At 48.9% G+C, this 19998-nt stretch overlaps 5 protein-coding genes across 5 annotated transcripts; all 5 read right to left on the reverse strand.

Moving 5' to 3' along the window:
* Window positions 1-3388: 3388 nt before the first annotated feature.
* On the reverse strand, window positions 3389-6266 carry H6S33_008739 (uncharacterized protein; the record flags this gene model as incomplete). The annotated part of the gene is made up of 3 exons (XM_044840194.1): window positions 3389-5214; window positions 5297-5423; window positions 5505-6266. The coding sequence occupies 3 exons, from the start codon at window positions 6264-6266 to the stop codon at window positions 3389-3391; spliced, it is 2715 nt and encodes a 904-aa protein (XP_044687595.1).
* Window positions 6267-7593: 1327 nt separating this feature from the next.
* On the reverse strand, window positions 7594-7988 carry H6S33_008740 (uncharacterized protein; the record flags this gene model as incomplete). Its single annotated transcript, XM_044840196.1, has 2 exons — window positions 7594-7654; window positions 7735-7988. 2 exons carry the CDS (start codon window positions 7986-7988, stop codon window positions 7594-7596), a joined length of 315 nt encoding a protein of 104 aa, XP_044687596.1.
* Window positions 7989-8316: 328 nt separating this feature from the next.
* Window positions 8317-9435, reverse strand: H6S33_008741 (uncharacterized protein; the record flags this gene model as incomplete). Its single annotated transcript, XM_044840197.1, has 5 exons — window positions 8317-8342; window positions 8441-8717; window positions 8772-8858; window positions 8951-9340; window positions 9403-9435. 5 exons carry the CDS (start codon window positions 9433-9435, stop codon window positions 8317-8319), a joined length of 813 nt encoding a protein of 270 aa, XP_044687597.1.
* A 2057-nt stretch (window positions 9436-11492) lies between these two features.
* H6S33_008742 (uncharacterized protein) lies at window positions 11493-15351 on the reverse strand (the record flags this gene model as incomplete). Its single annotated transcript, XM_044840198.1, has 3 exons — window positions 11493-11891; window positions 11948-14626; window positions 14752-15351. 3 exons carry the CDS (start codon window positions 15349-15351, stop codon window positions 11493-11495), a joined length of 3678 nt encoding a protein of 1225 aa, XP_044687598.1.
* A 95-nt stretch (window positions 15352-15446) lies between these two features.
* H6S33_008743 (uncharacterized protein) lies at window positions 15447-17345 on the reverse strand (the record flags this gene model as incomplete). The annotated part of the gene is made up of 8 exons (XM_044840199.1): window positions 15447-15507; window positions 15604-15805; window positions 15895-15920; window positions 16283-16334; window positions 16394-16468; window positions 16550-16775; window positions 17033-17055; window positions 17156-17345. The coding sequence occupies 8 exons, from the start codon at window positions 17343-17345 to the stop codon at window positions 15447-15449; spliced, it is 855 nt and encodes a 284-aa protein (XP_044687599.1).
* Window positions 17346-19998: the final 2653 nt, after the last annotated feature.

The raw sequence follows: 19998 nt of genomic DNA on the forward strand, positions 1-19998 counted from the left end.
AAAGTATGGGCCAAGAGAAAGAGACACGCGTTTCGTCTCGGCGAGTCAGTGACAGAGTTGTTGGTTTGGTTGGGGGAGAGGAAGTCTTGGTCTTTATGTTATTGCCGCCCATCATCATCTGCATCGCTTTTTTTTCCTTCAAGTTGGAACCTTGGGTTTGAGTCGAGAGAAGCGTGAGAGAGGTTTCAGGGGAAAGCAGAGAGATGAACATGAAACAAGCGCTAACCTTGCTAAACTAGTGCAGGCAGATCGTTTATCCTGCCAAGAGGTGGAGGGATAGAGGGGGGAGGGTTATGTAAAATTGATCTCGAAATGGCTTGCGCAGGCGCAGATATGAAATTGGAATTATTGAAAATAGATCACAGACAGACAAGACTGACTGACTGACTGACGGGCTGAACTGACGTAGGTAGAGATAGGGCACACCATCTTTTTCTTTCCGACCTCCTGCCTACCTCACAAACACGTCGGCCGGTCGCGATCAAGATCAAAACGTGGTAATGATGGCGGTTCTGGAATAATTTTTTTTTATCACGCCTCCATCCCATAATTCTCCGAAGAGGGCGGCGGTCACGACACCTTCCCTTCCTGCAGCCAGCCAGCGCTGAACCCTGAACCACTTCCAAGAAAATGGCTATCTGTATCCCACACAGCCACGAAACAGGGCCCGTTACATGCACAAATTTACCGCTTCGCATCTCATATCCGCATCGATATCGCATAAGGAGCTAGAGGATTCTGGTTAAGAAAGTAGGAACGCCAATCGATACGGTTTGGAGATTTCCCTTCCCACCCCCCACGCACGAGCCGCCGATGCAGTCGGTGTCTTGTGTGTACTCGTCATCCTGAAGCAGAACAAGAAGGACAAGAAATAAAGTACAGGCGGTCAACTTCCATGATATGGTAGGGTTTTTTAAGATGTGGATTGGCAGTCGTGCATAGACGTGGGTGGTTTGTTTTGCCATTGACGATGCAGAGTGTTTTGCCATACAGCGGTGACCATCATAGTCTCGCTACAGCAAGACGCAATGAAATCACCAGAATTCAATAGAGAATCCCGAAAATATCTCAAAGAAAACACGATGCTTATCGTAATAGGTACTACTACTACCACCGTATTCAGTAGACCCCAAGTTTTCGTACTATGCCTTTACCTAGCATTTTAGCTTTCCCGGACCAATGGTAATACGAGGTAGGCGGAGCCAAAAAGGGCCGAGTGATCACCCATGGTCCGGCGTTCTTCTCGAGATCAATGGTCTACTCTACGACGCAAAACATCCTAACTACCTTTCACATGTCACTACCGGGCCCTTCAAATATACTTGCTTACCAGAAAAGAACCAGAAAATACAGTTGCTCAGGGCAAGGATAATTTGTATGGTGTGGCGCCGTTCTCTCATACAAATAATCCCTGTTTCCGTCACTTGCATTTTGTGGTTCTTTTGCTGGTAAGCAAGTACAGTCCAGCAAATTTGAATCTCCGGTTCCATTGACCACTCATGGAACAATCTTAATCCGCAGCGGAGGATTTGATTGGGGGGATCTGCGTCCCTAAAGAAATTGACTCTCAACCCCCGCCCAGCCGGTGACGATACTTTTTTTTCTTTTTTTTCTTGTGTGTATTCATCACCTAGACGCATGACAAGAACGACAAGAAATGATACAGGTTTGCAGCTATATGCCCATTTTTGCCAGCCAGATGCTGTAAAATATTTTGCCGGTGCGGTATATTTCAATAATTCAGTACTAGAATAATATCAAATTAAAACAAAAATAAACAGTTTCACAGCCCCCAATTTCTCGTATTTTGACCACACAGAATACTTATAGCAACTACATTTACCTGTCTTTTCGCTCTTTACTGTACGAATACGAGGTGGTAGGCGGTGCTCCCCCCTCGTCTCTCGGATCCAGAAAGTCGAGTGATCGCGCATGGTCCGGCTTCTTATCACCCAGCTACCGAAAACCGGATCGCCAGATTACCGAGCGGGCTGGATATCCCAACGATCTGGCACCTATCACCTCCCTCTACTCTTCACCTCATCATTACAACCCACCCATTCAAGAAATCATCACACCACATCGTCACCTAGGTACTCTATGCTCCACCAACCAGAACCAGGCAACATGGCAACACCCAATTGCAGACCGTCACCATAATCTTGACGCACCTCCGCCAAACCAAACCCTCAAGATATTGCAATTACTCAACACAGACTCTACCGATTACCACCTTCTTCTCCCCTCGATTCCAGAGAGAGGACTGTAACATTCTTTGACGACATTGGGTAGACAATCACTAATTCACACAGTACATAGGCCAGCGCATCTAAGTCCTTATCCTTCACTTCAGCACATTACCCTATCACGGCGGGTGTTTCGTAGCGAGAATTTAACTTTTTCGTCTATGACAGGATATGATTGGATAAATCTACATTCCTTCCATGAAATCACGAATTATGAAAAATTATAACGAGGGCTCTGAGTTTCGGCCAGCAACCCCACCTATTTGCCCCCCCCCCCCCCCTCTTCCCCCCCCAAAAAAATCCTCTACAATCTTCCTCGGCCAAAAGCCCCAGTACTGTCCATACCTTAATCTCTACACCCCAAACTCCCCACCAATCACCTCCCAGCCTCACCACAACCCTACCCTTGAACCCCCCCCCCCCCCCCCCCCCCCCGGGGCAAACCCCACTAACAATCACCCAACCGCAACCTACGCCCCCGAACGCTCACCAGGCTACCAACCTGTCCATGGTTTATCAACAAGCCCCCACAAGGGGACCCGTCGGTTTTCAATAACAAGCTAGCAACTTGAACCGTTGGAGAGAGCGCGAGCAAGTAACTCGAGCAACGACACAGCTAGTAACTGTGTCTGTTGCTCTCTGGGAGGGGTAGGTTGGGGTTGGGTTGTGGGTAGGTATAGTGTATGTAGGTTAGTTGTATGTGTGCAGATGGGATGATTGAAATGAACAGAAAGAAGGTAACCCGGCCGTCGGGGGTCCAGAAAAATTTCATGTTGATTAAAGCCTAAATTTTCCCCCAGTTTTGTGCCTGGGGGGTTCTTGAAACATGCCTTTGGTGGAGGAGGGGAGAAAAAAAAAAAAAAAAAAGGGAACAAACCAGTGAATGAATAAGACAAGATCCCCACGAATAGCGACGAAAAGGAAAAGAAAAAGTCACGCTTCCAGATGCCAAAGTTTCCCAGGTAAAAAGATATATAAAAAACAGCCAGAAAGAAAAAGAAAAAAAGGTTTCACAAAGCAAGAACAAACCTCGTTCCAGTAATAGTAAGAAAAGAATAACAAAAAAACGAAAAAAAAGACGGGAAAAAAATGGCCAACGACATCCAGGAAGAAAGAATAAGAAGCAGAAGATGATATCACCCCTACTTCTCCTTCCACCTCCCCTTCACACTCCCCCTCGCCCCCGTCCTAACCAGTACCTCCGCCGTCTTACCCCGCTCCTCATACAGCGCCTTCAAATCCCTGACGGCCGCGCTGCCCACGACCGGCACATTGCGCTCCACAACCGAGCCTCTCCGGCTCTCGCCGCCGCCGAGGCTCACGAGCGTGCCCGAGCGGCTCCTGTTACTCCCAGCTGTAAGCTCTACCGTCTTTGCCCTGACCATCGGTACCGCCGCCGTGGGGATCATGCTGTCCCGCTGCAGGCTCGTCGCGGGGAGATTCTGGTTGGGATTGAATTTAGCGCGATTTAGAGAGTTTGCGATCGCAGCAACGCTTGAAGAGGAGATGGGGGTGGCAGAGGCAGTGGAGGGGGGAGAAGGGGAGAACGAGGTAGTGGAGGGCAGGAATGAGGACGAAACCGCTCTTCTCACGACCCTGGGCGGGGCGGAGGAAGAGACGGAGAGGGATCGGGTAAGGAATGGGTGTTGTGCATTGTGGGGGCTTAGGTTTGAGGATGATGAGTATGATGACGGACCTCTTGACAGTGTCCCTTCGTCCCTACCGCTACTGCCACCTGCGAGCGCCTGGAGACTCGCTTTGCGGCGCAACACTATTCCGCCAGGGGGGCCAGCGTCCGGATCCTGTGGTTGTGGTTGTGGTAGTGGTGGTGGTGGCGGCTGCATCGTGGCGCCGGGAGTGAAGGTAGAGGTACTGGGGGTTGAGCCACGTCTATAGACTACGGGAGGGGGCGGCGTCAAGACAGGTTGGGGTTGTATCGGTGCTTGTAGCGGAGACGATAAGGGCGATGGTGAATCTTCTCTGTCGACCAGTGTTTGCCCATCAAGGGATGGACGGGCGCTCTCGCCAACTGATTTCCTGGAAGGACCGACCCCACCGTCACCCCCTTTTCTCTCTGGGCTAGGGAGCTTCTTTCTTTGCACATTCCTAGATGCATAAGGCGGCGGAGAGGCTGTGGGTGTTGGGGGATTAATCCCGAACTCTATCGAGCTACCGTTAGAGCTGTGCCTCCCGTGTCCCACACTGCGCCTCTCCGGAAGTCTTGGGGCGAGCTCCTCAATTCGCTCAATGGCCACTTCGAGGAACTTGCGCACACCAGAGGAAGCCTTCGCATCTGCTACCATGTCATCTGACCTAATAAGACTAGGTGCTATACACACGGCCAAGTTCTTGGGCGTCATCTTGTTGATCGCCGCATATTGAGATACTAGCGCGAGGAGTGGAAGGAGGTGTTTCAACAACAAAGCTCGACTTGCCATTGGAAGTCCCTTTTCTCCTTCAAGAAGATCTTTAACCTTGGGGAAGATGTACTCTTCCTCTAGCCTATCTCCATCATCAGCGCCAGCTGTCGCGGGTGTGAAGGACATGAGAGTCTCATAGCATTCCGCCGGAAATATGGGTTCCGGGAGAGAACGGTAGTAAAGCTTTATCAAGGCGGCGTTTGTGTGAGGCCCCCACTCATCCAATTTGAGATACTGCTTACGGTCCACAGCCTCACGAAGAATGTCGAGAAGAGTAGAGTTCGGGGGCACGCGGAAAATTCCCTCAATATGTAAACACTTTGAGCGTACATAGCGTGATGTGTCAATGAGAAATTGCGGGAGCGGCATACCCTCACCAATACGAGGTGGGTTGGCAGCATTGTGGAATGGCGGGGCGCCGAAAAGAGGCGGGGGTGGAGTAGGGATGGTGATTGTCTGAGAGAGTTTACGGTCGTGGAAGTACACGACCGGAGGGATGTTGAGATTGGTGATGTTGAGATGGTTTGCGAGATCAGATAAGCTATTCACTGTGATAAAGAGGGGCTCTGTTAGCTCCAATTGCCAAGGAAGTTGTCCAAGAAAAAATCAATGGGCAGAGGGAATGCATACAGTGGACCACCTTCTTCCTGAACTTGACAGAAACTACACCGGCCATCATCTCAAAAAGAATACGGACCCAAGCTTTCTCATGGACAACCCACAGCCTGCGAATCCTCTTCCGCACCGCTCTTCCTAGCTGTAGATATAATTAGCTTCCATCTGAGTACCATAAGCTGTAAATTGTATATAATAATAAAAAAAAAAAAGAACAACGAACCAAATTGTAGGCTTGCAGTGTCCATGCCCATGACGGCCTATTTCCCTGAGATACACTAGCACCCCCATTATTAGTACCCCCCGTCCCCGGCATCCCACCCCCGCCGGAGAAAAAGACGACCGAGTAGCTCCCTCCCTGCTCCTCGGGACCCAGCTCGTCATCGGACGGGATAATGCTCAAAACATAGGGAAGAAGCTTATTATAATCGACCTGCTTCGCATCCGGAAAGCTCGCCGCGCAAAGGATCAACAGGGGCCCACCAGACTCGTGGTCGTACCCGGACCGATACAAGATGCTGCCCGCCAGCGCCGCCAGCGCGGGGTCATACGCCGGGTCATCCGGCTCGGGGGCCCTCATGGCCATGGCTGACGTGGAGGATGTCGACGTCGTCGAGTAGTCCGACACCGGGGACGTTGGGGCCGAGGACGAAACGCTGCGCGATGACGGGCGGTTCGGCAGGCGGTCGGGGAGCTTGGCGAACTGTTCCTGGGCGTAGCCGCCGACGGTTTGCAGCTTGTCCGGGAGCGTTTGGAGGCGGGAGGGGACGGACTGGAGCTTGTCGGGGAGGGCTTGGATTGTTTCGGCTACCTGGGGGAAGCGGTCTGGCAGTGCTTGGATTTGGCCTCGCAGCGTGGAGACGCGGCCCGGGACGGACTCGCGGAAGCGGTTGAAGGATTGGCGGGCTGATGAGGTGGTGGAGGAGGATGACGAAGATCCAGGGGGAGTGTAACGTTCGCCATCCTGGGAGTAGCGAGGATCCATGGTTGCTGCTGCTGCTTTGGCGGGAGGGGGGTTGTGGTGGGTTGTTGTTGGTGGTGGTGGGCAACAGCGATTCCTGCCGAATTATGCGTGTGTGGTGTGTGGTGTGATGTGTGTGTGTGTGTGTGTGTGTACTTGTGTGAGCAGACGGGTGCTGGCACCTGACGGACAGAGTAACTGACTGACAGGATAGACAGAATGGATGAAGGAGAAGAAGAAGAAGGGGTGGTGGTGAGGGTAAGATGGAGGGGGGAAACGAAACTGCCAAACGTGCTGTGCTGTATGCTGTGTGCAGCTTAAGCTTGCCGTTCGTCAAGGTCGAGGGTCCACTACTAACTATGAAAACACGTGCACAACAAACAACAGGAGAGAAATATAGAAGAAGCAGAAGCAGAAGCAGAAGCAGAAGCAGAAGCAAGCAGCAGCAGCAGAAGCGAGAGAACGCGGATCGTTTCTATGTATGCAGAAAATAGAACTGCTCACGTGATCCGGAATGCGCAACGTCAGACATCAAAGACATTCCCATGGAAGCACCTAGAGTGGAATGCTCGGAATGCCCTCAACCTCGTGCGGTGAATGGCCTGCATGGGGTGAGCATTGGCAATATCGGTTATCGAGCTTCAATGCTAGCTTTCAATGACATGATTGGAGCGAGCGATTTTGAAGAAGGGCCCTGGCTCTCCCAATTTCTCGAAATCATCATGGATACTCTACCTAGCTCTCTAGCTATCTCCAGCTCTACGTTGTTGCAAGATAAACCCACCACCACCACAGAGTAGGAATAAATAGGGAGTGATGTCCGCACACAGACACACGCTACGAGCCATTATGGAAAGCCTCCCCAACCCGAAAAGATTGGGGTATTTCGGTACCTCATTTACGAAGAACAATGGGGTGCCGAAACGAAAGACAACCTCCGAGAGCTGCTGCGCCTTGATTGCGATCGAAGCTGTCTTGTCTGTGGGGGAAGGTGGGTTGTTGGGTTGGGTTGGGTTGGTGGTCTGTGGAAGTGTGGAAGGTTTGGTCGACGGGTAATCACTCGGTTCGGACCTGCACGAAAGTGGAATCAAACGTCCGCCAAGTCTCCAAATAAAGCTCTAGATAGAGCTAGTAACCAAAGAGTCCCGCTCTGCAACTGCACCCACTGCACTTTAATCTGGCATGGACGGATATTTGAGTACACATATCTGGGGTACATGAGCTGCATATCCAAAGCTCCAATAAAACACCGCGGAGCAAAAATCCGGGGGATACATAAGAAAGTCTGCTGGGCAGCAGTAGCTAGCTGCATATCAACTCTCCCCCACGGCCACAACATCCCCCACTCCACCTACACCCTCCCATCGCCATCACCGCAAAGGTCCGAGTAAGTTTTAGGATCACCGGTACACCTAATGACACCACCCGTTAGCCAGATCGGCGGTAGCAGTAGTAGCAGCTCGGGAATTGGACACCCCCCCGAGTCACTCACAAGGTGACAATTCCGGGCGTGAAGCTCTCTTTGGCACAGACGCATTTCCTCATAGCGCTTTGGTCAACCTCTAGATCGTTGAGCAGGTAGGGCGTGTCTTTGAAGCAGTCGCTCATGGCTGCCACCATCTCCTGGCACTTTGGCGATCTGCTCGAGGGGTCGTCCTGGATGGCGGGCACTAACAGCTGGGGAAGGGCTGCGGCCGTTTGGAGGAGGAGGAGGGCGAAAACAGCGAGGTCTGGGGTAATGTGCATTTTGTTGTTTTTGCTGATGGTTCTTGGTCTTGCGATGAGGTTTGTTAAGCAGAGATCAATTTTTTTTCAGGAGAGGTCGTCAATTGCAGAAGCTTATCTACGCGGGCCTTTGACGCAATTCCTCGTTTGGAGAGAAATGACGACACTCCTCAGAAGCATTCCACTTCGTTGCATCGGGACAACCCTAACCCACAGCACCTGATCTGGGTCGAATGCTTCACCATGAACGCTACAGAATGGGAATATCCGGGTGATAAAGCATGAAAGCCAGAATAAATCTTCTCTACAGCTATGTACCTGCCCGCAATGCTTACTTCATTAATCCTCACTAATCACAATCCGTCGGATCCCAATCTACACCCCAGTCAGCCCCCAATCACCACCTATCACTCACCCCACCCCACCCCACCGCACCCCCACCACCACAAAAATAAAAAAAACAGAAAACTCACCAGTAACCAGCCCCTCATCCAGCGCATCCATCTTCTCCACATCCGCCTGCTCAATCACAAACCCATCCACGCCCGCATTCTCGACAATGCGCTCCCTCTTGACGCTCTTTGGCAGCGCCACATAGCCCTTCTGCAGGCTCCACTTCACCATCAGCTGCGCCGGCGTGCACCCGTACTTGCGCGACAGCGCCTGGATCGTCGGGTTGCGGAACCGCATCGCCCGCGCGAGCGGCGCGTAGGCTTGGATCTGGATGTTGTTCTGTTGGCAGAATTCCACCTGCTCGCGGGTCAGCTAGCTTGGAGACCGAAGAGAAGAAGGGGCGGGGTTTACGATTGCGGTCTGCGTGTTGAACGGGTGCACCTCGACTTGGTTCACCACGGGCCTATCCTCCGGACAGTCCTCCAGCAGCTGCTGCAACTACACCACCGCCGTCAACCAGCACCCACCCATCCACTCCTCCGCGGGGCGGGGGACAAAAGACCTACATGCCTAACACCAAAATTACTAACCCCGGCGCTCCTCACCTTCCCCTCCTTGACACACTCCACCACGGCCCTCCAGCACTCACTCCTCTTCGCCCTCCCACCATACGGGCTATGCAGCAAATACAAATCAATCCACCCCAGCCCGCTCTTCCTCAACGAGTCATCCACCGCGCGCTTCGTCGCAGCAAACGACTCGTTGTTCTGCAGCTTCGTCGTGAAGAAGACGTCCTCGCGGGTGACGCTGGGGTGCGTGGTGATGGCCGCGCCGACCTCGCGCTCGTTGTAGTACCATGCTGCGGAATCGATGGCGCGGTAGCCGGCGGTGAGGGCGTGGGTGACGGCGTTGGTGCAGGGGGCGCCCGAGGTCTGGTAGACGCCGAGGTGGAGGCGCGGGATGGGGTGGCCGTTGGGGAGCTAGGAGGGGGTGGTGGTGGTTAGGGCAGCTTTTCCTGGTAGAGGTGGAGGGGCGGACTAACGGTGATGGTGCTGGCGAGGGCGGGGGTGGCCATGGTCTTTGGGTGCGCGGTGCGGTGTGCTGTGTGCGGTGTGGGTGAGTCGGTGTGAGAGATTGTGGAGGTTCTATATATCGGTTTTATATATCGGTTTTATCTATGTGCCTTTCTCCACCGAGCGACTTATCCGGCGGATGATATCATTACACCCCCCCCCCCCCCCCCCCCCGCGGCGCAGTTGCCAAGAAGATGGACATGGCCTGCATTACTAATTACTAATACTCCAACTAATCGACTAATTGCCGCGATCCAATCAGCTATTTGCAACTAGTAGCTAGAGGGGTACATCTAACGCTGATCTAAAGTGCAGAATTTCTGGCGATGCAGGGTGGATCGCCGGGTTGCACAGGAGAGGTTTATAGAGCTTTGGGAGCGGCCGGTCGAGTATTTTCGATGCTGTTTTTTTTTTTTTTTTTTTTTTTGGTATTTATGGCCGACTCCCTCGTAATAGAGGCACGAGTTGAACAGAAAGTCGAGCACTTCGACATAAAAGCCCTGCACGTCTTATTGGGTGAATGATTGCAAATCCCTTCCTAAAACAGCTAACGTTTCTGTCCAACCTGCTCGACCTTCTGTTCAACTCGCGCAGCTAGAAGACTCTAATAGCCTGGGATAATCATTGTTCTTTGTTCTTGTTTATTTACTCGAAACCTCCGCCGCGGTGGATAGTGACTGCTTCCAGCACTGCATCTTGCCACTGTTTCATTTTATTATATATATATATACTCACCCATTAATTAAGTCCTGAGAATTCTTGGTAGCAACGACCTCATAAAATTTCTCAGGACTGAATTAACGCGCGAGTATTGTACCTGTTTATTTACGACATTCAATATCTCAGTCACAGACTATATATATGCTCAGAGACTCGTAAGGAATTCACCCAACATACAATAACCAATCACAAACACAGCACGGAACCACAACTTTCTCATTCCAAATCAATTCATATTTCAATAGAGTATCTACCCTACTCCGTCTACCTCTACCTTCTCCCACCAGCCCACCCCCCAATGCAATCCATCCATCCATCCATCCATAGCCAATCCAATCCACCCAACCAGCAAAATAAATAAATAAATAAAAAAAAAAAAGAAAAAAGAAATAAAAAAAGAAAAAAAAGAAAATATCCTCCACCGGGGGCGCGGCTGTCCATGATATCTACACCCTTTACAATCCACAATCTACCAAAGCCATCATCATCAAAGAAGAACCTTTTCCCGGGACCTGCATGCATCCTTGCGTCGTAATGACAAAGAAAAAAAAAAGAACAATAAGAAAAAAGGGGAAACATGACATAACAGGAAGAGATATCGACTTCTCAAAATCTCATGAGATGGATGGAGTCTGCTCCGGAATGAACAACCGTAACATATATCGCCCGGCCAGGAAGGCCGGATGATAAGGCAGTATACTATACATACTGCTCAAGACTAAAGATTATATACAGCCCACAGGCCGCCGCTCTGACTAACCCTGATAATAAGGAGTGGCAGAGTAGCGGTATCAGTCAACCAAGGATAGATGAGTAGAAAGGAAAAGAAATCAGCTTGGAGGACGGACTAGTGGGAATCTCAACGAGGTTGGAATAAATAAACCTCAAGTGAAGGAGAGGGGAAAAAAAACAAAACAGAAAACCACACAACATAACTCCAAAAGAAAATACCGCACCAATGACAAGGAAAAAAAATAAACCCCTCGCCATTTTTGCGCTGTTCAGCTTTCCAGAAATAACCTGCTCGAAAAAAAAAACCCAAAAGTACACATAAAACGCCGTCAAAAAATAAAAGGAGATAGAAATAGAAGGTAAATCAAAAGGGAAAAGAAAAGAAAAGAAACCAATAGACTATAAAACAAGAAGAAAATGTCAAGAATGTCCATTTAAAGCCACCTTTTGAGTGGCTCAATATAACGAGGGAAACATGTCCCCGAAGAAAAGAATAGAGAGGAAGCTTTTGAAAAAAAACAATAGCTAACTCCAGTAGAAATATACTGAAAAGTCCAACTGGGAGATCCCATGAATAATTATAGGTGTTGCTCTTAGTTCCCTGGCCTTAGCTAGGCGTTGGTGGCTGCGATGACTGTTGCTTGAAGGCATGCGCCCACGCGAACAAATCGATTCTTTGGGCAACTGAAGGTTGAGGTGGAGGTGGAGCTGGGGTAGATTCGGTAGTAATAGACCCTTGTCGTGACTCACGGGGTTCAAGGAGGAGTGAGCGCCTGTAGAGTTGCTGCACATCACTGGAGTTCGAGTTGTGAACTCTGGAGATTTGGCCATCGATCCAATCCTGCATTTCTGGGACCTCGGCAATGCGGTAAGGAATTTGAAACCTCTGAAGATCTGAAATTACTCGCGCAGTTTTAACATGCTTGTCAAAGTTGATGAGCTGTCTTGTAGAGCCGTCAATTGATACAGGCCTCTTTGAGGGGTTTCCAACATCGATAAAAGTAAGCTAGATAATCTTGTTAGTGTGCGAGAACCAAGCTAGAAAGGATAGGATAATCATACATCTGTCAAGAATGTTCCCAAAAAAGGCAAGCACGGAGGAACGTGGTTACGTAGCCTGGCGCGAAGAACAGCGTGGTTCTTTGACACATCAATTATTGATCTCAAATTCTCAAGTACCAACTTTGTCTTTTGAGAAACCAACTCCCACGTCTTCTTCAAACGACTGATTGTTGACGCATTTAGTGTGCACATGATGGCCATGAGTGAATCATAGTTGTTCAATTCCAGACAACGGTCCGCAATCTTAATCCAGTGCTTGATAACGACAGCTCTGCGTTTTATATCCGGAACATCTAGAATGGTTTCCGCAACGAGATGGGCAAGATCGGTAGACAAAGAAGACATTGCCAACACATTAGGAGCTGTTGAGTTATTCTTTTTGGTCCACTCAAGTGCAACAAGCTCCTCTGGTTTGATAGAGCAAAACATCTTTGACTCCTTCACAGTGAATTGCCTTGCAAGTTCTAATGGGTCAAAATCTAGTATCGTGGGCTGTGTACCAAGGCCGCTAAATCCATTTCGAAGAAGTTGGAGCTGATGTCTCGTGACGTTTGGTGTCGGGACAGGAGTCTCGGGGAGACTGTACTGTGCTTGGGCTGTAGCCTTTCCAATCCCAGATACTAGTCTGGGAACAAGGGGCCCGTCCACCTTAGTAACCTTCTTTGCTAGATCCTCCAATCGCTTTCCTGCAGCAGGCAAAACTAATTTCAAGTCGTCAGAAGCAAAATTGTTAATAATATCCAACGCTGCATCATCAATACCATGCCTCCAGTGGGATTCCAACCACCCCTTGAAGACATTGTATACTCTGAGATGTACTGGGGATGCAAGACCAGTTCCCTCATCTGCCTCCTCGAAACGTTCTACCAAAGCAGCAGCAAAATCTTGAGGAGTCGTAAATTGTCGGAATGTCAGATAGAAAGTGGCGACGAAAACCGCGTCAGGCGTTGAATCATGAATTGTCAATCGCTCTACGAGCGACGGAAGAGTTCCGCCAATGATCTGGCCATCTTTGTTAAATGCCAAATCTTCCGAGTGACACTTCTCCATGGAGGACAAGCTCGCCACACTGCTCTCAACAGATATCTGTCTTTCAATCATAGGTAGCTCAGGATTGAGAAGTGGTGTCGCAATACTAGTAGATGAGGCAGGCTCTGGAGTTGTTGCACGAGTCGAGGTTTGCGATAACAGACTGAATTCAGAGCATCGCATGCTGCTTGAGCCAGTGCAGTCGGTAGCAGTGCATGAAGCAGCGCCAATGCTATCAGCTCTGGCAGACTTTTGAGCGGCCTTCTCATCGGCTTCTCGTATGTATTCACCTTGTGTTAATAAAGGAGTCAATTGAGGCAATGGAGGCAAGAGTGATGTGGTGGAAGATCGCCGGGATTCTGGCTTAACAGGTGGAGTTGCCTTAGTTTCTGGAACAACGGGAAAGGGATAGCCTTCTGCAGAGATAGTCTTGTCGCTGTCAGTCGAAGTGGCCTCTGTCGGGAGTGTCGGAAGAGGTTTTTGATCATTAATATCCTCTTTTGTTGGAACTGGTGGAGGAATTTTCTCTGGCACAGTAGGTGGCGGAAGTATCGATTCCCGCTTAACCTCTGCTTTTGCCGTTTGCGCAAGTCCAAATGAACCATTGATTGCCGGAGACGCCGGAGCAGTCGATATCCCAAGTCCAACTCCGAATGAACCCAAATCTAATTCAAAATCGCCTATCCTCTCAATAACAAACTTTGACTTTGCTACACATTCACCAGCTCCACGAACGCAGCCTGTTGCTGCATCCATCAACTTCTTTCCATTATCAGGTATTATGATTCCTTCTTCTTCATATTCTTCTATCCTCCCAGCAACAACTTCTTTGGCAGCCGATACCAATGCTGTCATGCGTCCGTACATAGCGTCTTTAGCTGACGCCAGGGCTGCTGCCTTTGTATCTCGCGCGTAGATTGCTTCAACAACTTCCAGAAGATCACGTGCTGCAGTAAGTGAATGTAGCTGATAACGTTGGAGTCCAGGTGTAAGTCGAGCTTCGCTGCATAGTCCACCCATATATGATCCAAGCCAGGACAGAAGGATGTCGTGGGTGGTGTTTAAACGAGCCAACGCATAGACAGGTTTTGACTGGCTACCAGTGCTGCGATCGCCTTGTGAGCATGGGCTTCCAGCGCGTGGCGTCTGTGAACAAGGCGTTGAAGGGAGAGGATGCGAATCTTGCCTTCCGCCGGTCACATCATGGGGTGTCGATCTATTTTGCTGATCACGGGCCGAGAATGGCGGTCTACCCTCATCGCTGTCGGTTCCAGGGTTTGTTTCCGAAGTTGTGTGTAACGATCTACTCGCTAAATTGTGTGTGGTTGTATCTGCCGGTGGAGTAGGTGGAACAGCATCTTCGGTTTCTGCGTCGTCTTCTTCGTCAATCTCATTATCGAAACCAAATAGAGCAATCCAATTATCCAAGAATTTAACACCACGAAGAACAATCTTGAATGTTCGCAAGATTATTTCGTCCAACAAATCCTCCAGAGAGCCTTCATTCAGGTGGTATTCAGAGTGCCCAGGTAGTCGTTTACCGGCCTTGATTAGGTGGGAGACTTCGGTCAATAGTACCTTTCGTGATTTGCGGATGATATTGCTATTTTTGACAGTTGTTGCTTCTCGTGTAAGACATTGAGTGCTCTCCTAAATGAAAGCTATTAGAATGGTTCGTTCAAATTCCTCTATATTGCATAATCTCTACAATGTTCACTTTGGAATAAATCGAAGCCTATTCGTGTTAAGCTTCGTAGCTTCTAGAAAGAACCTACCAGTAAATATCTAACTCCAGCCACCACATCCCCCACCAAACTTTGACTAAGTCTAGGACCTCCTGCATTTCCCGTCTTGAATTGATCAAATAAGTTCATACAGGCCTTTAAAGCCAATTGAATCTGGTCTAAATCGTACTCTTCACAGTAATTTGTTGGTAACCATCCCCGAGCCCCCGAACTTAACATTGTCCCATCTGCCCAACCATTCGTGTGTATCGAATGAACTAATATTAAATCACCAGCGTTGAGTGGGAGTGTTACTGTTGAAGAGTCTGCTGAAAATGTTGGATGAAATGGGAAAAATGCTCTGACGAAAGGTTTAAATGCTGGAGTGGAAGTTGAGGAGCGAATGTTTGTTATTTTTGTTTCTGTTTCTGATGTAGCAAGAGAGTTTTGGGATGTACTAGGTGTTGGGGGTGGCGTCATCTGTTGATGTGATGATTGAGATTGAGTTCCTTGAGACTGATTTCTCGAGTGATGGCTTCGAGGGCGAGACTTTCGTGATGCATTGCTAGATGTCCTCTTAGGTTTTTGTATACGTAAAGGTGCCACATAAACACTTTCGTGTCCTGAATAACGGTTTTCTGCCATGGTCATTATTTTTTTTTCGTTTCGATGATGATGTTATAAATCGTTGCTGCTCATCCCAAATTGGATTGATGGCTAGTAATAAGTCCAATTGTAAATCCAAGTCAGGGACAAAATCCGTCACGCGTCGATGTATATGAGAGGTAACGTCGCTCAGCAAGTAACCTGGGCGCCGAAGAGTAAGTAACTTGCTATCAAGTACGAGCCCCTCAAAAAAAAAAAAAAAAAAGGCCCAAAGCAGCGGGGATGCAGGAGACGAACCCTTTTACAAGCTCTTGATAACCAGTAAAAGACAGAAGCCGGTAACCGAATGGTGCTGTAGTGATAGCTGCCAGGCTCTCTACACATGCAGTGGGCAGAAAAGTAGCCGAACAGACACGGAAACCTGCAGTCCTCGCGGCCGTAACATACAACACTCCCCAAATCCTCACGATTGTGAGTAGTTTATCTCTTTCTCGTTTCTCTACTCCTCGAGAATGTAAATCAAGGGAATGGAAGAATGAATAGGAATGCTGTCACTGTCGGGGAAATCAGTGGAATGGGGTAGAAGACCTCCTGGATCTGAGGGACGAACTTTGCTATGTACTCGTATGCACGGGATATTAGAAAAGAGGAAGAAGACTCGGAAGAACTACCGATGATCGCAAAAGAACGGGGGGCAGGTAGGCGATTAGATTAACAATAACGAGAACCACTGGAAATCGATATAAACCCAAAACAAGAAGGGAAGCATAGAAGGGTTCGCCGAGGCTTGTGCGTTCAAGACTTCGAGAAAAAAGGTGGAGGCAAGGGCAAGAGTGATAAGATGAACGAATGAATGGAAGGACCTCGCCCACTTTTTCTCCCACTGTTCAATAATAAAACAGATTCGCGGGATGGCCAGAGCGGTGTCTACGCAAATCACCAAAGCCCAGGATGGAGATGAGAGATGGAGATTCACGCATTATTGTATGGTAGAGTAACTCGCCTCAATTGAAGGTAGCATCTTGGCTCTATCCTTAGAAGGGTTAGATATTTCCTCAAGGGGAGAAGTTGGTTGGAGATCCCTTGCCAGGTTGGGTCGAACTTCTCTGCTGCCCGTGCTGAGGTTGCTCGGAACTAACCTGTGAAGGCTTCATATCCAAATCTGTTCCTTTACCACCCGATTACTCCACGCACCGACTCAAAGAAGAATCATCTCAAGTGAGTGTTCATGGGTTATTACTACCCCAGTGCCTGCCGAAGCCCTGGCAGTGAGTTGACCAGGTACCTACGGTACCTAGAGTAGTAGGAGTTGTTGTTGTTGACCTCTCTATTTCGTGCCGGTAAATGAGCAAGGGGCGGCATGTGTGGGGGCGAGCTAAACTACATGCATCAGGAGCTTCGTTGAGGGAACCTGAAGATCTCAGGGCGCTTGACTCGAACCTATCCAACAGGTGTTCGGCGAGTTGGCCCTAGAGGAGAGAAGCCTTCCTCCATCATCATGCGATTCTGAAATAAGTAGACTACCAAGAGTTCAGACGGGTAACCAACGGCCTAAAAGAGCCCTCTTTAACATGCCATTGGACCCTGATTTAGAACGCGATTTGGAGCTGATACAATGGATTCCCGCGTGACGACGAGATGCTCTGTCTGTACCGTCTCTCTGATCTGATGGCGAATGAGGTATCATGTAGGTACTCTACATGTACTCTAGAGCATAATGGCTTACATTCTCCGACCGGAAAAGTAGTTCTTAGCATATGAGGTAAGTTAATATCACTCATGCATCCTGGGAGGAACTTCAACGACGAATGGTTATCTTGTATCGAGGTTTGAAGAAGAAAAAGCGCACCACATTTGTGAACGGTGTTGGGCTTGATCCAACACAACTGTCCAAACTCGACGACAACCCCTGTAACTGTTGTTTCTTGGGGGAGAGCTACAGCCAGCTCACTGAAGCGAGTCCTGTTTAGTTTAAGCTTCTCACCTTTCGTTTGTTTTTCCCTGCCTCTTTTCCTTCTCTTCGCTACGTCCCGGCTCATGGCGGCGGCGAAGGTGGTTGTGGTGGTGCAAGTCAGGTCACGTTTCTGAGACGGTTGCTCTTCCCTTGACACTTATGCTTCGGCAACTTAGAGGCATCTCCACCTCCGACCTCACGCTAGGTAGTTAAAGCCAGAGTCTAATTCTGCACCGACGGGGATTAATCTAAAAGAATCCTTCAAAACATCTGTCTTGACTTGCCAAGGTGCTACTGAATATAGCTGCTGAATGTCAGTATAGCATACTTTACAGCAGCCCTGAAGGATTGCAATCGGCGATAATCGTCATCATGGGTGATTAGAGCAACAAGTAGACTGTAGAGCGTGTAGTATTAGCGGTTAGGATCAATGTCGCCTCTCGTATCGAAAACTGCAGCCAAACTAAAAAAGCAAACCGAAATACTTTAATCTGACTTCCTACTTGCGGTGCCAGTAGCTCCGTGATCTCTTCTACATATGTTAGGCGTATACTCCCCGCCCATCCCCACCACAAGGCTGCTCTCCATCAACTGTCCTTCTCTTCTCATCGTCAACCTCATTACTGCCTCAAAGTCTAGAACCATATGCCATATGCAAACTTTTAGACAGTCCATATCGAGGCCAAGGCTAGTCTATCTCGCAAGCATAATCTCCTTTCAAGCCAACCCTCTCGCTGTCGCCCGAATTAGCAATACCCCTTTCATCTTTCCTTTTTCTTTTTCGGCACTGGGACGGACCGAAAGGGTATTTCCGGCGAAGCTACCACTGGATAAAGATTGATTGATGTCTTGAACCAGCACCATAATACTGGGCCTACTAGTACACGCCTCATCTCTTGACCAATGAGATCTGTCGGGGCGAACACCGGGTCTCACGACAACACTTTTTGCTAAACTTCCTTCCTACTTCGACCCCAGAGATATTCGAGGATGGTATAGTTCGTGATGATCTTAAGAATGAGAAAATGCTTTCTTGAGCAGATGAAATTACCATTCATGCAACGCTCTTCGTCGGGCCGAAAGAATCTCGCGCTGCTAAGTTAGTAGGTAGGTAGAAGGTTTTTCGATAGCCACTGTTCCAGGAACCAGGATCGTATCATATCCAATCACCCATCGGGCCGAAAAGGAAAGGCTCGGTTCACTACGCACTGCGCTGCACACTGAAGGAGTTGGGCTCACCTTCTCGACCTGGGCGTGGGGAATCGAGCGAGCAACAAAGGGGCTCGTTCCTCCTGCCCTGTCTGCTTACGTTTCCCGGAGCAAGGCCACCAAGATGGAAGGTGTGGGGATGCGAATCCAGAACTATTTTACTGTGACCGTTAGGGGCCGAATTTGTTTGACTTAGTGTGTTTCACGAGGAGAGAACTAATTAGCTAAGCTCAACGGTCTGGCGAGCCTTGGTCTAGAGGTGAAGATTGGACTGAAGAATTAATTAAGGGTCTACCTATGGCAGTGCAGAGACAAAGCATCATACCGCTCCGAGAAACAAATCTTCGGCAATCGAATTGAACACAGACGATTGACATCGGAGCCTTGAGCTTGATGAAGATTTGGTATATCGATGCAAATGCAAAGACACAACATCCAGGTGTCTATGTCGCACGCAAAAAACGTTCCGGACCCTGTGTGGGAAATATTGCGTGATTTTTTTAACGTCGACACGGGACAAAGGAATACGTAGGATCTGCAATAATGATGCCTATGGAGCACATGGTTCCCTATGACGATTTTGAAGAAGTCTCATCACTCCGGAGCTTCTCATACGTACACATGAGTGGTAGGCACTCGTCCAAACTTCAAAGCTCCGAAACAAAGACTCGCACACGCTTTACCCACTGGTTTGTGAAGTTCCTCTACTGGTGAAGCATAGGTCGTCTGGTGACCGACCAGCCATTTGCAATTGTATGATCACAAATCGACCAACAGAACGTATGTTTCGCGCGTTAGAAACTGTAAACCCTATTAAACTACTGGTCAATTGAAAACCCACTGCTATTTTGTGCACGGTCTAATAAATTTCAACTATTATCTCCACACTCTACAGATTCTATTGATAATTGATATCGGCTCCCTAAATTAGCTCTTCAGATCTTTATAGTCGCCGTTTACCTCGGTGGTGCGTTGAGCACCCTTTTGGGCTCGAGATCCGCACTTGAGAAGTTAAGCTCCGGAATGTTCCTGGGTAACATGAAACGGCACTAGCTACACGTTGACTATGTAGAGAAGAGAGAGTCCCAACTACATATCTTGGGCTCACTTTGACGACTATCGGTAGTATTTGGCGCGCACGTGTAAGGGTTAATACATGCACAATGTCATACAGGAAAAATTAATACTCGTAATTTCATAACGTTTCCGAACACGACCAATATTGCATGACATACAAAAAAGTGGATTTGGTGCTTTTTTGTATGGCATGCAATAGCGGTCGTGTTCGGAAAGGTCATGAATATACGAGTAGTGAACTGAACTGAACTGATCAACAGTACATACAGATACTTCTCCAAACCCCCTTACTTCGGTGGTTATCCGTGTGCGCGATACTTACAATGCTATAGGGCTACTTTCTTTTTATATCCCTACTATTTACTTGAAACTCGGCGCGCGCGCACTGGCAATTACCGTACATACAACGTCACTTTAAAGTCCTTCTGGAAAAGGAGAAGAAGCGGATGCGG

Source organism: Morchella sextelata, assembly GCF_020137385.1.
Source record: "Morchella sextelata strain SCLS chromosome Unknown scls_28, whole genome shotgun sequence".
Classification (NCBI taxonomy): Eukaryota; Fungi; Ascomycota; class Pezizomycetes; order Pezizales; family Morchellaceae; genus Morchella; species Morchella sextelata.